This window comes from Panthera onca, chromosome A2, assembly GCF_046562875.1.
Source record: "Panthera onca isolate mPanOnc1 chromosome A2, mPanOnc1 haplotype 2, whole genome shotgun sequence".
NCBI lineage: Eukaryota > Metazoa > Chordata > Mammalia > Carnivora > Felidae > Panthera > Panthera onca.
Window position 1 is genome coordinate 150,683,610 of NC_138340.1, and position 20,717 is coordinate 150,704,326.

The 20,717-nt window shown below is 38.5% G+C and overlaps 2 protein-coding genes across 9 annotated transcripts in view; one reads left to right on the top strand and one right to left on the bottom strand.

Annotated features, from left to right (window-relative positions):
* Window positions 1-16,350, bottom strand: part of CNOT4 (CCR4-NOT transcription complex subunit 4) — a 148,349-nt gene extending 131,999 nt beyond the window's left edge. For 4 of the 8 annotated variants that reach the window (XM_078438974.2, XM_078438969.2, XM_078438976.2 and 1 more), the window contains exon 1: window positions 16,107-16,347. The gene's annotated coding sequence lies outside the window, so the exon portion shown is untranslated. Of the gene's footprint in view, window positions 1-15,291; window positions 15,375-16,106 lie in introns of all 8 variants that reach the window. The other 4 variants (XM_078438958.2, XM_078438953.2, XM_078438954.2 and 1 more) reach the window with 3 other exon arrangements.
* Window positions 16,197-17,670, top strand: LOC144614638 (uncharacterized). Its single transcript, XM_078438984.1, has 3 exons — window positions 16,197-16,307; window positions 16,913-17,301; window positions 17,567-17,670. Exons 2-3 carry the CDS (start codon window positions 16,983-16,985, stop codon window positions 17,614-17,616), a joined length of 369 nt encoding a protein of 122 aa, XP_078295110.1. The 5' UTR covers window positions 16,197-16,307; window positions 16,913-16,982; the 3' UTR covers window positions 17,617-17,670.
* Window positions 17,671-20,717: the final 3,047 nt, after the last annotated feature.

Here is a 20,717-nt window from a genome sequence, read left to right on the forward strand (position 1 = left end):
TCTCTCTCAAAATAAACAAACGTTAAAAAAAATCTCTAAAAATAAACATTAAAAAAAAGTTAAAAAAAAAAAAAAAAGAAATACAGCACTTCCATCTGGGAGTAGGAAAAAACAAAAAGGGCAGGGGTAGAGAGAGGACACTAAATCTGGCAGGGGATGAGGGAAACCTAATATTGCTAAAGGAGATTAGAGGTAGTAACAACAACAGATCTCTACGAAGAAAGGGTGGTCTACTCTTGCATTCAAAGCAACTTTCTGAAATAGTAACCAACTCAGACCTTCTCTTTCCAATTTCCTCGGGGATATAGGTGTCAAGCCTTTCTGTATGTAGGGTTGGTTAATGAGGAGAAAAGAAGAAGACCATGAATCATGCCTGACAACTCTTTGTCCACCCATAAAAACTGATAATATAAATTGATAATTTATAGGAATTGATAATATAATCAAGGCCTACATTAAATTTGCCTTCTGAACCAATGAGAGTTAGTAAAATAAAACAGACTAGAACAATCTCTAATCTTATCAACTCATATGAAATTTCTCAGATGTGGTGCAAGATCTCTTGCATCTAACTTATGCCTTCAAAGGATCATTCTGACAGCTATATGTTAACAAACCATAAAGAAAAGGGGAGAAGTAGGGACATCCCTTAGAAGGCTGCTGCAATTACCCAGCAAGAGATGATGGTGGCTGTGGAGATGGTGAAAACTGGTTGAATTCTGTGTATGTTTGAAAGGTAGAGCCAAGAATTTCCTGATGGAATAAATGTAAGAATAAGAGAGTCAAGAATGATGCCAAGGTTTCTGGCCTGAGCAGCTGAAAGCTGCCAACATCTGAGACGAGGAAGAATACATTGGTGAAGCAGGTATGGGAAGACAGATTTGGGAGGGAAGAGCATAAATTCTATTTTGGACATGTTAAATTTGAGATATTTAACAGTGATGCCAGTGGAGATATTAAGGAGGCAACGAGCTATACAAATCTAGAGTTGAGGAAAGTAGTCTCGACTGGAGAAATACATTTGAGACTCATCAACATTTAGAAGGTATTCAAAGCCATGAAACTAGCAGAGATCACCAAGAGAGTGAGGGTCAACAGACAAGATAATCGTGCACGGAGTTCTGGGATATTTCAATGTTTAGAGGTAGGCAAAGAGAAGAAAGAAAGACTACCAAGAAAGACTAAGAAGGAACAGCCAATAAGTTATAAAAAAAACCAAGGGAATGTTGTATCCTAAAAGGCAAGTGAAACAAGTATATCAAAGAGGAAAGAGCAAATAACTTTGTCAAATGTAGACTGATCACACAAGAAAAGAACTGACTCCTAGATTTACCACTGTCATTGTTAGGAGACCTGAACAAAAACAATCAGTACAGTGAGTGATAGGGGCCAAAGCCTTACTGAAATGGGCTTGAAAGAGAACGTGAGAAAATAACTAGGACAAGTACATTTAGACAATGCTTTAAGGGGTTCTGCAACAATGGAAACAGATAAGAGCAACAGAAGATATTTTTATGAGGGTAAAAATTACAGCATATCTGCCCAATGATGGGAATGATCCATGAAAGAAGAAAAAATTAATGATCTGAAGAGAAGGAGGAAAATTGCTAGACCAATGTCCAGAGTAAATGAAAGGGGATGGGATCTAATGCATTAATCAGAAGAACTGAATTAGATAGGAACAAAGACAGTTCATCTATAGTAACAGAAGGCAAATGTCTGTGAGTCAGACTAGCAGGTACATAGGTGTGGAGGTGGAGGAGTCTGAAGAAGAGCTCTTCTGGCGGTTTCTATTTTCTCAATGGATTGGAAACAGGTCCATCAACTGAGAGTGAGTAAGAAGAGGAAGGTTGGAAGTTTGAGAAGAAAGGCAAGGGTATAACTAGTCATCTGTGAGAGGGAAAAATGAGTGGACTAAGGAAATAGACTATGACTGCCAGACAATATTAAAGGATGCCAGAGGTTTCTTATTATGAATCCAAAGTGAAAAGTGCCCATCATAATTGTATTCTTCAGTTGCTTTGAGCCATACAAGTGCAGACATGAAGTACTCAAGAGAATCTGATTTAACTAGAGTTGATGTTTTGCCAAGCGAGTATGAAGAAGTAAAAAAGGAGCAAGAGAGTAGAGGGCATATGAGAGAGAATGAATATAATGATTGATCACTAGGTAATGAATGTGTAATAGGTAAGAAGAAAGAAAATCAAGGGGGCAAAGGGCAGTCCACAGACTGGAGGTCCTAGTAACAGTAAAAGATTGAGTTAGAATAGTAGATAGAATGAGCAGAAAAGACAGATGGCAGAGGGGGTTACATGAATTGAAAATCAGGGAAGAGTTCAAGTTATTGGTGATTAAGAAGGTGTAAGATATAATCATGGAGTGAGTGACTGAGATGAGGTGTTGAGCAAAATCTTGAAAGAAGAATTTTAGGACTTAAGAGGCCACAGTACAAGGACTGGAAATGGTATATGCTGAAATTATGAAGAATTAAAAGAGGCATAGTGCCAGCAAGAATAACAGTGAGCTAGGAGCTTTAATAGTCAAGAAAAGAGAAGACATAACCCAAGGTGCAGTAGGTGACAGCAAACAAGGGTTTATGGACAATATAACCTGTCAACAGACAAGCTTCAGGAAGAGAAGGAGAATATAAGACATGTGCCCTATTTTCAGTCTCGGTGGAACCAGGCTTTCTCTTCAACTCCTATTCAATGGAGGAAGTCAGAATGGGAAATAGTTTTAAATCTTAGCACGTGGGATTCCTCACTGACCTCTGAAGATGGCATACAAGAAAAAAAAAAACTTAATAGCCAACAAGTAAGAGGGCTGCAGGGGAAGCAGTGTTTCCAGAAAAGTAGAGGAAATGTTCAGGAAAAAAACGAAGATACAAGAAATTTTGCTGATGATGGAGAGGAATGAAAAGAGAGGAAATGTTAAGAACCTTGTGGGGATTAAAGTGTGAGACTGGTGGTGACTGACATAAAAAGGGATAAAGAATATAAGATCAGTCCTGATATACTTCAGGCAAGTAACAGTGTCAAGGCTGTGAATGCTGGAGGCAGGAATGACTGTAAGAAGCTCCCTGTCAAAAGAAGACAACAAGCAGTCTTGGGAAGCACGCTTAGTCTCCGTGCAAAGGGCTTCCCCTTCAACCCTAATGATAGCTTGCAAGAAAACTATAAGGTACTTGCAAGGTTGTAGAATTTCTGAAAACTAATAAAAGGTCAGAACCACACCTAGTATCTAATAAGCACTCAAAGATAAGTTTTTATTAGCTCATCAAATGTAAAATATAATTATTGTAGCAGAAAAGAGATTCATCTTACATTTTCCTTTCCTCAGCTAAATGGATTTCCCAAGTGACTGCCGGGTAAACAGTACCAAAATGGACCCAGAAAACTCATTTCAGAAAGGAGAGGAAATCTTTGAGGTCAACTTCTTTGTAGTGTTCACCTATCTCAGAAAACCCACCTCAATGGTAGAATAATTTATTAATTCAACAAGCATATATTGAGCACCTGTTATGCACCAACTACTATTCCCAGAACCTGGGATATGTCAGGGAACAAACACCCCTATTCCAGTAGATGGAGATCAGCAATAAACAGTATATATAAAGAATAAATGGATTATATAATATGTATGAAAAGAAGTATTGAAAAAAAATAAAACAATGCAAAAATTAAGAGAGAGGGGCCTGTGTTCTAACTGTAAATAAACAGTCAGGGCAGGCCTGACTGAAAAGGAGATCATTTGAGCAAAGGTCTTAAGGAGTTGAGGTAGCTATGTGGATATTTGGAAAAGTAGTCTCCAGGCAGAGCAAACGGCCAGAGCAAAGGTTCTAAGGCCTTTACATTTAGTTCTTGCTACTACTTGGTGGTAATTCATTTATTTCTTTTTCTCTTTGAGCCTCTAATCCTACCGTCTTCCTCACTTTAGCAGTGGATGATAATAATAGCTAATATTTATCAGGTATCAAGCATTGTTCTAGGTGTTTTAAAAAGATTAAATAACTTAATCCTTATCACAGATCTATGAAATACATGTTACCATTGCCTCCATGTTACCGGGAGAGTTACAGAGTTAGCAAGTGGCAGTCTTGAAGAAGCACATGTATCTTCTCTCCTATGAAACTTAAGAACATTCAGCACAAGCTGCCTCAAGTTTTTTCTCTCTAATAAATAGAATCTCTCAGACTACACATTCAATAACTATGAAAGTGTTATTGCAATGTCTTCCTGCCATTTTTTCAGTCATTTTCTACACTGAATGGTCTTGACTTCTGCACTTACATCTTCCTTAACCTCCCCCCCGCCCCCCCCACCATCTGATTTACATTCCTAGGCTTGTGAAATTGCTTTAACATGGTTCATGACCATCACACCACAAGCCAAAGGGCTTTCTCTATACTCATTCTCCTTGCATGTTGTACTGGACTATGTCACTTCCTTTCCGTCTGAGAATAGAAGTGGTACCATATAAGATCTTCCTATTTTTCATCTTTGTGACTTCCCTCTCCTGGAAAATTTCTTTGTTTTCCAAAACTTAAGCTTTTCCGTCTTCCTTTTACCTCTCCAATTATTCCTCTCATAACACTTTTTTCACTTTGACCTCTTAAAGGCAGAGGTCCCAAAAGTTTAATTTGGGTCCTTTGTGCTTCCCTCTCTGTTATCTCACAGTCTCCCATAAGATTTATCCACCCAGTAAGTAGGTAAGTATTTATGGAGCGCTTACTATCTGTAAGGTGCTATCTAAGCCACTTACGGTAGATCAGTGAACAGGACAAAAACAAAAAACAAAAAAAAAACCCTCTGTCCACACAAAATCACATAATTCTATGCTACCAAGGACACTCAAAACCATCTTCCCTTAAATACTATTTTAAACACATCACTCTCCTTACTTAAAAAAAAAAAAAAAGAATCTTGCCATGATTGCAATGATTGCCCTCTTAACAACCGTATCTAAATTTCTCTGCCTCAGTTCAAAACACTCCATAATTATTTTCTATCATACCTATCCAGTTTCATTTTCTATTACTCCCTGATTCAAAAGAATTCCAGGCAGGCCAGTCCTTTGATTATCCACTCAAACACATTACTTGTGTTTCCAGCTGGTCAAATGACTACTGAAAACATACATCTAGTGCCTAAACATTAACTGTATTGAATAAAAAAATAAGTCTTCAAAAATGAAGGTTTTCTGATTCTTTCAAATGTATAATAACATATTGTAACAGCAAACACTTATACAAGGTTCACTATGTGCCAAACATTATTCCAAGAGCTTTACATATGTGCCCTCATTTACTCCACACAACAGTCTTAGCATCTCTATCTTACAAATGCAGAAGTTGAGGCCCAGTCAGGGTAAAGTAACCCACCATAGGTCTGACAAATAGTGAATGGTACAGCCAAGATTTACACTTAGGCATTCTGGCTCCATACTATACCGCATACTCCTGGTAGGAGCAAAAAACAAAAATAAGGAGAATTCAAAGAGTTTGCACAGAAAAACATAGGCTATTAAAAACTATGTTCAACTTGGGGCATCTGGGTGCGTCAGTTGGTTAAGCGTCCAACTCTTGGTTTCGGCTCAGGTCGTAATCTCACAATTCGTGGGTTCAAGCCCTACACTGGGCTCTGTGCTGACAGCACGAAGCCTGCTTGGGATTCTCTCTCTCCCTCTGTATCTGCCCATCCCCTGCTCATGCTCTCTCTCTCTCTTTCTCAAAATAAATAAACTTTAAAAAACAAACAAAAACTATGTTCAACAATGAAAAATCATTTAAGTTAGTCCTTTGTTCCAAATACTGAAGAAAATATTTTCTTTAATATGACGCCAAGTTTTAAAAATTATAGAACTTTGGGGTGCCTGGTTAGCTCAGTCGGTTGAGCGTCCGACTTCAGCTCAGATCATGATCTCACGGTCTGTGAGTTCAAGCCCCATGTCAGGCTCTGTGTTGACAGCTCAGAGCCTGGAACCTGCTTCAGATTCTGTGTCTCCCTCTCTCTCTGCCCCTCCCCGGCTCATGCTCTGTCTCTCTCTCTCTCTCTCTCTCTCTCTCTCTCTCTCTCTCTGTCTCTCTCTGTCAAAAATAAATAAACATTAAATTTTTTTTAATAAAAATTTAAAACAATAAAAATTATAGAATTTAGTAGTACATAACAAAAAATACAATCTGTAAACACAAACACATCATATATTATTCAGGGTTCACCAAAGCTGCTGAAAATATTGTTAAGCAAGACAAAAGAATATATGGTGACACATGACTAACAAATGTTCTTTTGTTAGCATGCTTGTATTAAAGTCTTTTACTGTCATACTTGCTTTCATCAGGATCAAAATACATTTGAATACAATGCAGGGAAGGTAGCTACCTTAAAAAGAAATTACTAGCTTCACTTTTTGGAAGCAAAACTCACATCTAGGACTGTGTCCAGTATGAGAGAAAGATTTTAGAAGTAAGGAATCTCAAAGAAGTACCACCAAGCATCAACTTCTAAAAGTACTCTTCAACCTATCGCTAACTCCGTGGCTACCAAATGATCTTTTAAAAGGTTCCTAAGGACTCACTTGGTAAATTCATGAAGCTATTTTATAACCGATTACATAAAATTAAAAATGAAAGAGGATTTTCCATAAAACAATCTTAGAACAATATATCACTAACATAGAAGCAAATGAGGAGTATCATACCTATCCTTTTCTTCTCTTTCCTGTTTCCCCTTTCCTTCCGGCAAAGAAAAGACAAATTTGTCAGGTTTTGAGCTGCAGAGGTTAAAATGCACAACACTGGACAAGGACACTAGTTTGATTTGGAAAAGACAAAAGTTTATAGTCTTCCCAACTCAAACTGACAATCTAACTTAGAAAAAAAACCCTGACGTATATAGCCAAAGGCAGCAAAGGAGCCAGGGCCATCAATGCTTTAGTCAAAAATGCACAATAGCCATTATTCAAATTTGAAGTTTTCTCACTTATTTTCTGCCTCCCCTCCCTCTTCCTGGGTTTAAAATGCACCTACCTCCTGGCCACCCAAGGCAACTCCAAAGCCACTAGCACAAAATCAGTTCCACCCCAAGAATTACATGAATAAAGAAAAGCAAACTATTATTAATAACTTGGGATTTAAGTTATTAAAATCTGAGAGAGATTTTTTAGAGCAGGGAACCATTTTCTCCCCCCAACCACTGCCTGTGACCTTTATAAATGGCTCCACGCTCCAAGGGACTAAATTAAAATTTCCTGGGAAAAGACTGGATTGGCAGCTAGCTACCACTGAAGATATTCTCAAATACTAAGATTCTCCTGTACCGTATATTTGACTTTTACTTCCCTCCCACATATACTGGTGGCAATGAGAAAGATATATAATCCTTCTCAAGATTCTCCTGCATAAAGGAATCTCAACTCAGTCTTAAATCCAAAGTTAACATATTAAGGCCCGTTAACCCACCCAAGAAGGCAACAGCTTTCTATTCTAGTGACCATTTTAGATAGCACACATGATCAGCTAAATAAAGAAGTAAAAAATGTCAAAAATAGCTCTGCCACATTACCAGGATTAAGGAGGTCTTAGGATATAGGGAATGTTGAGGAAAAACAGACATTTTCCAATAATGTACTATATACTGCATCATCATCTGTATCCTTATCAATATTTCCTAAGTACCTAAAAGGTCCATGGCATTATGGTAGGTCATGAATGTTATAATATCAGGACTGAAAATAACTGGTAAATAAAGAAAATTTAATTTTGAAGTCGTTGCAAGCACTGTAAGCTTGAGATGGTTTCCTACTCCATGAGAATTCTTGAGATCTACATGCTATATACTGTAGAGAAGGAATACATGTGATACTGAAGGAAGCAATAAGAGAATAAATGGCAATACAGTATTAGTCACCTACTATTTACAAAGCCAGAAGCAAGAAATCTATTCCCCGCCCCTGCTTTTAGATAAAATGTAAAATTTTCCTTGACAAATGTAAAATTTTCCAGAAATACAAAATAGATGAAGAAACTTGGTTTAATGAAGAGTCAACAAAACAAAGAAGAGAAGAACTTCAAGGGTCTCAGAACTTAAGAAAAATTCCAAATAAAACAAATATGGCTAGATCTATTTTTAATACGTTTGTAAAAAAAAAAAAAGGATAATGAAAGAAAATCAAAGAACACATTTTCATTTAATAATGTCCCTACATTCTTCTTTAGCCTGCTGACCTAAACTTTCCTATCCTTAAGTAAGCGTGAAGCTGACAATATTTAGAGCTCTACTTTATTAGAATTTTCTGCCATTTCTTCTGTTCTAATCAGGTCATTATCAAACTCTAAATATATTCAATAATATATACTTAGCTGTACCATATGAACTGTTCAGATGTAAGTTTCCTAATAGTCCTTCTGAACTCATTCACACATATAAGAGGATGAGGCATAAATTTCTCTTTTACAAGTGTTCCATCTCTTATAATCATGTAATTAAGACTTTTATTTTCTAAACTCGTATTCCTCAATGAAAGAATATCTAAAAATTTTTTAAAACACTGGTAGATATTTTTTATAGAAATTTTTTGAGATTGTTATTTGAGTAATCATACATCACTTCCCTTCAGGCCTGGGTAATAAACTGCAGTTTACTATCAAAGATAAATAGACCGGGGCGCCTGGGTGGCGCAGTCGGTTAAGCGTCCGACTTCAGCCAGGTCACGATCTCGCGGTCCGTGAGTTCGAGCCCCGCGTCAGGCTCTGGGCTGACGGCTCGGAGCCTGGAGCCTCTTTCCGATTCTGTGTCTCCTTCTCTCTCTGCCCCTCCCCCGTTCATGCTCTGTCTCTCTCTGTCCCAAAAATAAATAAAAAAACGTTGAAAAAAAAAAAAAAAAAAGATAAATAGACCACATTTCTTCAGTTCTCTATGCTCTAAAACCTTGGTGTCATATCTGAATGTAAGGGACTGAAGAGAAGATGGAATCAATGCTGCCAAATTCTGCAGAATTTCAACACTAACTTCTCAGTAGCCCCTTACCTCAGTGGCCTAGTCATTAATTTTTCAAACTCAACTGTCAACCCCAAAATATGTGGCAACCTACTCAAAAAGTATGTTTCTTTAAAAAAAAAAAAAAAAAAAGGCATGTTTAATATGTTATCTCCTGCCTCCTGACCATCTCTAATGGTCCCTTACTGTTTAGCAGAGGAAATTCAACCTGACGCTGAATAAACTTTTCATAACCTAGCTCTACCCTAGTATACTAACTTATCTGACACCATTTCCAGAAATTAAAACCCTGTTCCACTGAGGTCAGACTCCTTACAACTCTCCACATCATGCTGGTCACCACCAGCATTTGCTCATGTTTCCTAACCTTCCTGGAATGTTCTCCTTCTGGAGATGTTCCATCTATGCAGATAGTATATATTCTTTATTCAAGTCCCACTTTCTCTAGGAAGTCTCACTCCTAGAACTTGAGTCTGAAGGTATCCCTACACTGACATACTGGACTCAGACTACATACACCACACATCATTCAGACACTGCTTTGGATGGTGTTAGTTAAATTACTGTGAAAATTTACCCAACGAGGTAATAAACTCTTAAGAAGAGGTTGGACCATAGATCAAAAGGTGGATATGTAAGTACTCAAAGACTATTTGACAAGCCAATTAAATAATCTTGATAAAAAAATCAAGATATTTTATTATGTCAAAAGAGCTCCAGTACAAATGAAATAATGTGATGACTAGGATTTGCTTCAAAATCATCCAGGTCAAAGAGTAGGGGGATGAGAAGTAAATAGGGGTATAGATGAAACTAGATTGGTTATGAGGTGATAACCTATGAAGCTGAGTGACAGCTACATAGAAGTTGGTGTCACCTTTTTTTTTTCTTAAGTAGGCTTCATGCCCAGTACGGAGCCCAAAGCAGGGCCTGAACTCACAACTCTGAAATTAAGACCCACGCTGAGATCAAGACTCGGATGCTCAACCTACTGAGCCATTCAGGAGCCCCAATTGGTGTCTACTTTTAAACTTGTTTAAAACTTTTTGACATTAACAAGTTTAAGTATTTTTTAAATGTTTACTTACTTTTGAGAGAGAGAGAAAATGTGTACATGTGTGTACAAGTGAGGGAGGGTGGGGGGGGGGGGTACCACACAGATTCTGAAGCAGGTTCCAGGCTCCAAGCTGTCAGCACAGAGCTGGATGCGTGGCTAGAACCCACAAAATGAGAGACCATGACCTGAACAGAAGTCAGACGCTCAAATGACTGAGCCACCCAGCACCCCAGGGCTCAAGTATTAATATGATCTTTATTTCATTTTAAATGACAAAACCAAGATACATTATAACATGTTCTTTACCCAACAAATACCTAGGTCCCCAGAGTAAGAAAACAAATCTCCGGGAAGATCTAATTTAACAGGGAACTTGTAGCACCCTAATTCTAAGGATTAATAAAATTAAGTTTTAAAGAAAAAAAAAAGTGATCAAAATGGGGGGGAGGAGGCTCTCTATCAAAAGAATAATTCATCTTATTACCAAAAGGAATTGTTTATACTTCAAATTTTTAGTCAATTACAGCATTCACAAAAAGGTCCATCCAAACTTCAGGAAATAAAAAACATCAGGAAAAAAATCAAGGATACAAAAAGTAGAAAAAAAGAAAAAAGTTGCTACAATGTTCAATAATACAAATCAGCCAATACTATTTCAAGAAATCCACAATCTGAAGACACCTATTGCCCTCAACAAGGAATGAATTAATAGGTTCTTAAATAATCAGAAAAATTAGCACTTCCTCTTTATTCCAAGGACTGAAAAAACATACTTAAGAAACTTCAGATATTTGGCTTAATGACAATGTATCTGTTTGTTGCTAAGGAATGCTCTACCCCTTTGATATTTCAGTCTATAGCTACTTTTCAAAAATCAATCAGCATTTTCCTACAACATCATTCATTAACTTCTTCCAAAAGCAGGAATGCAACACCAGCTAGGTTTAAATGTCGTCATTTTATTCTTCTAATTACACTGCTTTTTTTTTTTTTTTTTGCCTTGACTTTTTTTCCAGGATGGTTTTAGAAATAAACCAAAATGATTATTTTTGATTTTCCCTCTCCATACTTTGTCTCAACACTCAAGAGGTAAGACTTGGGTTACCATAACTAAAAAAAATACTACTTGTTTTTGAAAAGATATCGGAGGGGGCACCTGGGTGGCTCAGTCAGTTAAGCATCCGACTTCAGCTCAGGTCATGATCTCAGTTTGTGAGTTACAGCCCCACGTCGGGCTCTGTGCTGACAGCTCAGAGCCTAGAGCCTGCTTCGGATTCTGTGTCTCCCTCTCTCTGTCCCTCCCCCTCTCTTTCAAAAATCAATAAACATTAAAAAAAAAATTTTTTTTTTTTAATGTTTATTCATTTTTTTGAGAGACAGACTGAGAGTATGAGGAGGGGTGGGGCAGAGAGAGAAGGAGACACAGAGTCCGAAGCAGGCTCCAGGCTCTGAGCTGTCAGCACAGAGCCCGATATGGGGCTCGAATTCACGAACTGTGAGGTCATGACCTGAGCTGAAGTCGGTCGCTTAATTGACTGAGCCACCCAGGTGCCACCAAAATAAATAAACATTAAAAAAAAGAGAGAGACTCTTATGAAAAAAAAAAAAAAAAAAAAAAAAAGATATCAGAGAAGCACATAGACAAATGGTGAGGTTTATCCTAATAGTGATATATCATCTCCTCATCACCCAATGCAATTAAAGTTTAAAACAGGACAACACTCTTGTATAAACAGAGTTTTGTAAGAATGAAACCTTCCTCACACATAAAGTTCTTAGGAGAAAAATAAACCCATCCTCAAGCTGCCTTGTACTTGTACTATCTTGAAAATTAACTTTTTCTAGCAAGTAAAAGTAATCATCATCTTTTTGGTAGCATGTAAATTCTCCCTTCTAGTAAAAGAAAACTCTGTTACAGTAGGCTAATCTAAGGGGCCAAAATAGTGTTGACATTTTCTCTTCCATAAACTAATTTCCGATTAAAAAGTAAAAGAATTATACCATTAAAAAGAAATGTGACAAAACCCACTGGATTATACTACTACACTTGGAAAAGTTAACATTCACCACACAATCTTTTCTTTTCTCTTTTTTGTTAATTTTTTTTTAACGTTTATTTATTTTTGAGACAAAGAGAGACAGAGCATGAACAGGGGAGGGGCAGAGAGAGAGGGAGACACAGAATCTGAAACAGGCTCCGGGCTCTGAGCTGTCAGCACAGAGCCCGACGCGGGGCTCGAACTCAAGGACTGTGAGATCATGACCTGAGCCGAAGTCGGACGCTTAACCGACCAAGCCACCCAGGCGCCCCCACACAATCTTTTCTAATAAAGAAGACCACATAGTAACAAGATTAAAAACAATTTTGAAAAAAAGTTCTTTCAGAAAACCACTGTGTCATTAAAAAGTCCCACTTATCTTCTTTCCTTGCATCACTACATAATTGAGTAAATTATTCCATCTTTAAAATTTGCATAATCTCAGAATTGGAGAAAATGTTTATTACTATCATTAAGTTATCAGGGATATTGACACATTTTATATAAGAATGGGCATTTGTAGATTTTGCTAGTATTTTTGAAGTAACAAAATTTTTTTAAGATAATATTTTTTAAATCTCAGAGTGTGTTAAGTTTTATCCAATACATGCTATTCCAGTGGGATCAAAACCATTTACAAGTTCCATTTAGATTAAGAAATCCTTTGAGAAAAGTATGTAGTACATTCTAGTTATACTATTTCTAGAACACTAAAAATCTCTATAACCTATTTCCCTACTGTTTTTCTTTGGAACCAATTGAGCTAAATGTATCTTCCTTCACTAAAAGTCAAGACAATACTACACTTAATGTCAGAAAGCTAACTGACAGAGGCTGAAATTTTCCCAAATTAAAACTTTCTGTTTCACTTGAATGGTCTATAAAAATAATAACATGAGTTGAAATAGATTCAATTGAGTATTACTGGCAGGTACAAAGCACACACACATGCACGCACACAAATGAAGAGTGTAGCTTCTTAACCTTAAAACCAGGAGTAGGGAAGGAAAGCGAAGCATTCTGAAATCATACTGTTGAAACTGAGAAAATACTTTCTTCATTCTCTTAAGCATTTAAAATCATTTTTAAAGTAAAATTCCCCTAATGCAAGGACTCTTTTTACACTCTCTTTCTCTTACAAAACAATGAGTTGAAAGTTATTGCTAGTGAAATTGAAGGGCAGTACAAAAATTTTCCTGCATTTTGTCATTTGATTTTAACAGTCTCACCCTAATAAAATTAAAGATTTGCCTATGCAATCTTATGACAACAAATATTATGTAATAAGTCAACTTAAAGTAATTCATGTTCAAAAACCTTCCTAGAGAAATCTATTCGTCTGAAGGATTCAACTACTGAACCTGGCAGAAAGTGTTCCAAACTATCAAACAAACAAAATGCACGAAAGTATGAAGCTGCCATGTTTAAGTTACATCTAAAAATTTAAACCATACAAAAATATTCTGAAATTATAGCTCCTGATTTCCTTATCAAAATGTCAACAAAATTTAAATGCCTTCTTCAAATGTACTAAAGATCCCAAAGTAAATTCATTTTGACTTCCAAGGGCTGAAACTAAGAATTTAATGACTGCAGGAGAAAAGTGTGGAGTGAAGAAAATTACTTGAGAATATACTTAATGAGGTAAAACATCTCTACCAAAGATGTATTACCATCATTTATACTTTTCTGCCAAACAGTCCTCTCCTAGAACACACTGCTTACCAATCAGCCAAGTATGACTACTAAGGGTTTTCTAAACCTGTGTGTTAGAATTATTTGCAGGTACAAAGTGGAAGGCTTCTCCACCAGCGTATGACAAAGAAAAACGACATATTTTAGAGTTGAAGATCAATTGTATTGAACACGTTCCTACTAACAAACTAAATGTAAGTAATTTTTAAAGGAAAAACCTCAAGTTACAACTCAGGACAATCTTGCTATGTAAATTGCTTGAAATTCTCAGAGTAGGGATTTAGTTTCCCCAAATTGGGGCTTAAAGTGGCTAAAAGGAAAAAGGAAGTTTTGTAAACAGCTTTTCTAACCTTGATTTATATTTGATAAAGCAGAGCACTTACCACAATTGAGTAAACATAATGCTAAATGAAGATTCCTCAAGTATCACGGGTAAAATTTATAAAAATCACAGTAATAATGTGCAGAAGTGATGAAAAGGGTAACTGTATGTATTTGTATTTACACTTGAGGTATATCACTTTGCAAATAAGAGGGATACTGCTGCATGAAATTGCTACTATGACTTTTAACATTTTTACCTACGTCTTAAGAACACAGTGTCTTATTTATGTTAAACTTGAAATGTTGAAATGTATGTATCTGATCTGGGAAATCCTGTTTTCTCTCCTGTTAATTCTTTTTTTCATAGTGGTGTGATTGTAGTCTCCTTCTTCCCCTTGTGCCATTAGTCAGGGCATTTCAATTTTGCTTTCGTCAAAAAATGGACATCATGAACCACTTCATGCTCCTAGTTTTCTGCTTTTTAATGTAGATAATAATGACAGTGAGTGCCAACAAATGCATGTAAGGGCATAGCTTTGTCATTTCTTTTCCCAGCCCCCTTCTTTTCTGGAAAAAATGATGGATTTAATTCTGAAAAAAAAAAAAAATTCACTTTCCTTTTGCATACATACCCAACAAGTTTTCAAGAGAAGACAATTTATTCGGATTACTGCCATTCTAGAAATGTTAGAAAGAGAGAACTTCTCAAATCCAAAAATACTAAGTCTGATATTAGCTGGAAAGGAAATTTCCACTGGAACCATAAATATGTCATCAATTAAGCTGAACCTCAATATAACTTGCTTAGTCAATAATCACTTTTCAATAGGGAAAGGATCTGTAACCCACACAGAACCGGCAGATAATCAAAATCTCTCTTATATTTTCGTGGGGAGTTCACAGAGTGATTTGGTTCTACGCCAGATTTATCTTATTTTGAAATGCCTAGGCTAATTTGTTGGTATAATCAGAGTTCACATTAAGTGTCCTGGGGAGAGGTAATTCAGTAGAATGCTTAGCAGCATGGAGAAACCGGTTAAAAATAGAAGGAGAAAAAAAGGTCCCACCAGAGCGAATAATCCACAAATAGATCACCGAAAGCAAAAGGGAAACGTTCCTCTCCCGACCCGAGTAGCCTGAATAAATGATCTCCACTCGTAACGTTTTAACAGTATCCTACCTCACTTCATTCACTTCCCAACTTGACTTTTCAGGGGCCAACACGGGGCATCCCTTTTTTCTGCAAGTGTAGGTTGAAAGAATCTGTATAGAAAAGAGGGAAGGAACGAACAATTCCCAAGAAAGCTGTGAAACAGGTGGGTTAGATCGAGCAGCAGCAGCATCTGGATACTTAAGGGCAGCTTTCAAATGACAGATGTGGTCAAAGGAAAGGCTGCAAATCGGAAGAAGCGCTGGTGTGGCAGAGAGAGTAGGGGCTGATTGCAAGCACGAGAGGGGGGCAAAGGGTGTCTCCAGAGTGGTAGCAGTGGAGCAAAAACCAAACAGCAGGACGAGTGGGCAATGATGAGTAGTGGGACTGCTGAGCAGCAACAACTCGGGTCAGAGTGGAAGTGATGGCTTGGGTCTTGGGAGACGGGGGCTACCGGGACAAGGACGTCAGGGAGGGGAAAGAGGGCTGGGCAAACAAGGGAGCACCGAGACCCAAGATTTCTGCCCCTACAGAAACGCAGGGGAGAGAACTGAAGACGAGAAGCCGCCTCGGCTCCCCCAATTGAGGAAATTTTCGAAGGAGTCGGTGCTCGCCGCCGCGCCGCCTTCTGCCCCGCTCCCTTTTCCTGGTGGTAACTGCTGTGGCGTAGAGGGGAGAGGGAGGAAGAGGAGGAGGAGGAGGAAGACCGAGGAGGAGGAGGGTGAAGATGAGGCGGGGGGTGGGGAGAAAGGGGGGTGCGGCCTGCACAGTCCCAGCGAAGCCTCCGCTCTCTCGTAGCCGGTCAGCCCCGGGTTTCCCTTAAGCCCAGCCCCGCATAGACTCACCCGCCTGCCTTGCCTCGCTTTTCCCTTAGCCGACTCCACGCGCTGCCGCGTCCTCACAAGAGACCACTGAACGAGTGTCGGGGAAAAAACTCTTCAGAACCGGGCCTGATTGCTTCAGCGAGTCCGACCTTTACGGCTGAGAGACAGACTCTCAGCTTTCGGTGGGTTCCACAGCCAGACGGGCCACCATCTTACATTAGGGTAAGACTCCTCCGGCCTCCGGTGCGCAGGCGCACGCCGATCCGGCCGGGAGGGGCGGGGGAGGGGCGGGAGGAGAGCCGGGCGGCCGCTCCCGCAGCACCCTGGGAGTTATAGTCCGCGGAGGGTAACCGCCCAGCTGCAAGCCGGGAGTTGAAGTTCTCGCTCGGAGGGTGGACGGGATGGCCCGCCTCACGTGGCCGCTACACTGCAGCCTTTCTTCGTATTTTGCTTCGTTCTCTGTCCTCGTGTAAAGCTCCGCTGTCACTCAGTCGGCGGTCTTCGTTAGCGGCTCCGTTTCCTCGGTGTGTGCTCAGTACTGGGATACCAGAACTCGGGCGAGCTTAACCAGTTTAGGGGGAACCGGGAACGTCTCTTCTCTGCCCCGCCCACCATAGGTATTAAAGGAGGCGGGGTAGAGGCAGGTTGTCGGTAGGAGGAGCGCGGGATTTGATCTGGGGTGAGACCTTGACTCTGAATTGGCGTCTGTTTGCGAAAAGTGAGCGTTAACCCCTTTTCCCGTGTTTGCGCATTTTGGAGCCCCCACCCTTGATCCCATCCTCACCGTTAATCTCCAGTGAGGAAGTATCCTAAATTGTCCTGTACAGATATACCAGAGAACGATGGAGCCATGCACTTAGAGAAACGTGTTTCTAATGATATAAATTTGAGAACATTATGTGGACTTCGCTGCAGATCATTGTTAGTTCGGTGTACTACCTGTACGGCTCTGTGCATGAAGTTCACCAACCACCACTATCAGTACGTCCCAACGAATGTTCAGAATGTACTCGCAATCCCTACGAGCGCCGACGAATCCTCAATCACAAAAATCAAGTTCCTGATCCCAACCGCTGGTCTCCTAGAGCTCTGGTGAAAGTGGCGCTCGAAGCACTCAGTTTTGCTTATTGCGTGTATTCTTCGCCCATTCATACAATGAATGCTCAGTGGGCTCGTCCTGTGTGCCTGGCACTGTTCTATATATGGGAAGACGACGGTGAGTAAACACGAAATTCCCTGTTTCTATTCTAAGAATGCCTGTATCTATTCTAGGTGTGTTGGGGCGAAGGAAAGGGGGGAGGAGACAATCCATTTTTTAAGTGTATGATTAAAATGCATAGTATATCACAACTGATGAAAAATATAAAACAGAAGGAATAGGGGAAAAGGTTGCGATTTTAAATCTGTGAACCTAATCTCCTAGTGAGAATCCTTCATTTCATTCTTTTTGGTTTTTAATACATTGATTTTTTGTGTTTCAGTTTCTTCACTATCAAGGCTAGAGACAACAATTTATTTGGTGAAACCTTAAAGAACTTGATAAACTCACGATTAACCATAAATTTGAAATTATAAAATCATGAAACTACTGTGTAGCAAGGAAATTTGAGAAATCATTTGGACTCACTTTTAGGTAACCATCTAAAAACATTGTGAGTAGGAGATGTGTTTTTTAAATGTGTGTGTTTTTTTTCTTACTAATTTTATGCTGGAAGGTAAAGTAATGAAAAGAATAAAATAAAAAGAATCCTTTCCATTATTAAAGATTAGAGCCATTGCATTAAGAACTGAAAGGGATCTTAATCCTCATCTATCGAATCCAGTGTTTCACAACATTGTTTTAACCCAACACCTTTTTTAAATGACAAATATTTTCATAATATCTCCTTTATTAGCCTAAGATGAAATGCATAGATAATATAACCTGCATACACATGCATGATTTGGATTTAAATTGAATATAAAGTATAATATAAAAAATACAAAGAAAGTAATTTATAATACGATTTCTGTTTCAATGCATAAATGCTCAGACATAACTATTCTAAAAAATATAATCAAGCCGTAAATCAAGTGCTGGCATTTATAAGTAAAATCCCCATGAATGTGAAAGCTACAACTGACACAGGTGTGGTGTTTCCGCCACCTCTGGTGAATGATATTAATCTGTCTTCAATGTCTACTGTACCTGCAATCCTAAAACGTTTACTGTTACAATTATGTAAAAGTAGAAAACAGCTTTGCGTCCATATGTAAAATAGGTCAGGTTTTAGGTACAGATAGTTATACACAGGTTTAGTTTACCTACACTGGGTCATTCAAAAGCCATGAGGGACACAAAATAATTTTTCCAACATTTTGCAAGAAGTCTAAGTTACCTGGCCTCTCTGCTCTCTAAAGACCAGGAATACCTCCCAGAGTATCCAGCACTAGGGGGCAATACCACACCTGCTGAGGGTCATTCCTTGATCGAGGCTCACAGCAAAGAAGTGACATTTCCTGGGTCACTAACTAATTAGTGCCCTCTCATGCCAGTATTCTTTTCACTGCTCTAGGTTACCAAGTTTTCACATATGTGTGTGTGTGTGTGTGTGTGTGTGTGTATACATACTGTATATATATGTGTGTATATATATATATATATATAAGACTTAGCCATATAGTATGTAATCTCATATCGTTTTAAAAGTTAATTAGCATTAAATTCCATTATCTAACTGGGTTAATGATTACTCAGTGTAGGATATATCATCTATTCACACAATAAATGTTTTCTACCTTCAAGCACTGTGCTAGGTGCTGGTAGTACAGCAAATCAGAGGTCAGCAAAACACTGTATCTGTCCTCATAGAGCACAGTGCATCGTAGAGGAAGCAGAGATTCGATAATAAGACATGTAAATACAATTTCTTAGATAAGGTTATAACTGGTGATGAATACCGTGAAGGTGTTTATAAGATGTTATGAGAAAGTATAAGAGAGGAACTTAATTTTGATGCATAGGGAAGAGGATAGACAGGGAAGACCTTTACAGGTTAAGAGAAGAAATATGCAGGGACCACAAGGTGGAAAAAAACCTTCTTAGAAGGCTAGTTAGTGTCAGGTCTGGTGAGCAAGAAGAGGAGCAGTGTAAGGTGAATTTAACAAGAGACAAGGACTAGATCATCCAGGGCCTTTTACACCGTGGTAGGAAATGTAGATCGTATTCCATGTGAAAAGGAAAGCCTTTGAGGGAAAGAGGCATGATCTTTTTTTTTTTTAATGTGTATTTATTTTTGAGAGAGACAGCGCAAGTAGGGAAGGGGCAGAGAGAGAGGGAGACAGAGGATCTGAAGCAGGCTCCGCGCTGACAGCAGAGAGCCCGATGCTGGGCTCGAACCCACAAACCGCGAGGTCGTGACCCGAGCCAAGTTGGATGCTCAACTGACTGAGCCACCCAGGCACCCTGGAAAGAGGCGTGATCTGATTTACAGTTTTAAAAGATCATGCTATTGAATATCCATCACTGGGAAAGTTATTAATTTAAATTTTGTACTTCCATTCTCTAGAATATTACATAGCTATATAAAAAAGAGAAAGGAAAAGAATTCTATACTGACCTGTAAGAATGTCCATGTTGTATTGTTAGGTAAAGAATAAGTAAGGGGTCTGGCTGGCTCACTTGGTGGGACATGTGACTCTTGATCTCAGGGTTGGGAGTTCGAGGCCCACGTTGGATGTGACGCCTACTTAAAGTAAAATTTTTTTCCAACTACAAAAGAATAAATTACAACATAATATATACAACAAATACAACATAATACAGTATAATGTGACCTCTTTTCTTAGGAATAAAAAAGAATCAATCCAAAAATATTTGAATACAGTTTCATTGAGCACAGAGAAAGAATGGGAGGCTCCATACACATCAGATATTTAGAGTGTGATTGGTTACCTTGGGGGATTGCAACTGGAAAGTAGTGGAGGAAGAATATAACTTTTTCTTTATAAATTGCTGGATTGGCTTATTGTTACGTATATGAATTAGCTGTAAACATTTTTATAAAATAGAACACTGCTATGTGGAGAATGGATAGGAGAAGAACAAGAACGGAAATGGAGCAACTAATTTAAAGAACGGTTCAGGTATCCAGGTGGCGGTTCTGATTGTGGTGGCAGTGAAGGCAGCAAACAGGTGATGAATTCAAGATCTACTTGGACTTGGTGATGTACTGGACAAGGGAAGTGTTCTCATAAATGGCTCTCGGATTTTCTGACCTAAATGGCCTTATAAATGGTGACTCTTTTGGTAAAGAGAAGAAGGATGAATATTGAAACAGCATCTGGAGAGAGATGTCCATCTAGATGGAGATGTCTCCAGCTTCGTTGGAGAAACTATGGGATTTTAGGGAAATAACGATTATGCGTTTGAAATTGGCAAACTTAAAAATTGTGGCAGTTGTATTTTGTCCATCTTAGTGGTTTTTCTCTAATAGTGCTTATCTACTTGAGTTCCACCACAGCAGCAGTATATGTAAGTGTGTGTGTGTGTATATATATATATATACATATATATATATATGTATATATATATATATTATACGTTATATTTATAATATATATATATATTTAAGTCGGGCTTATCTAGGCTGA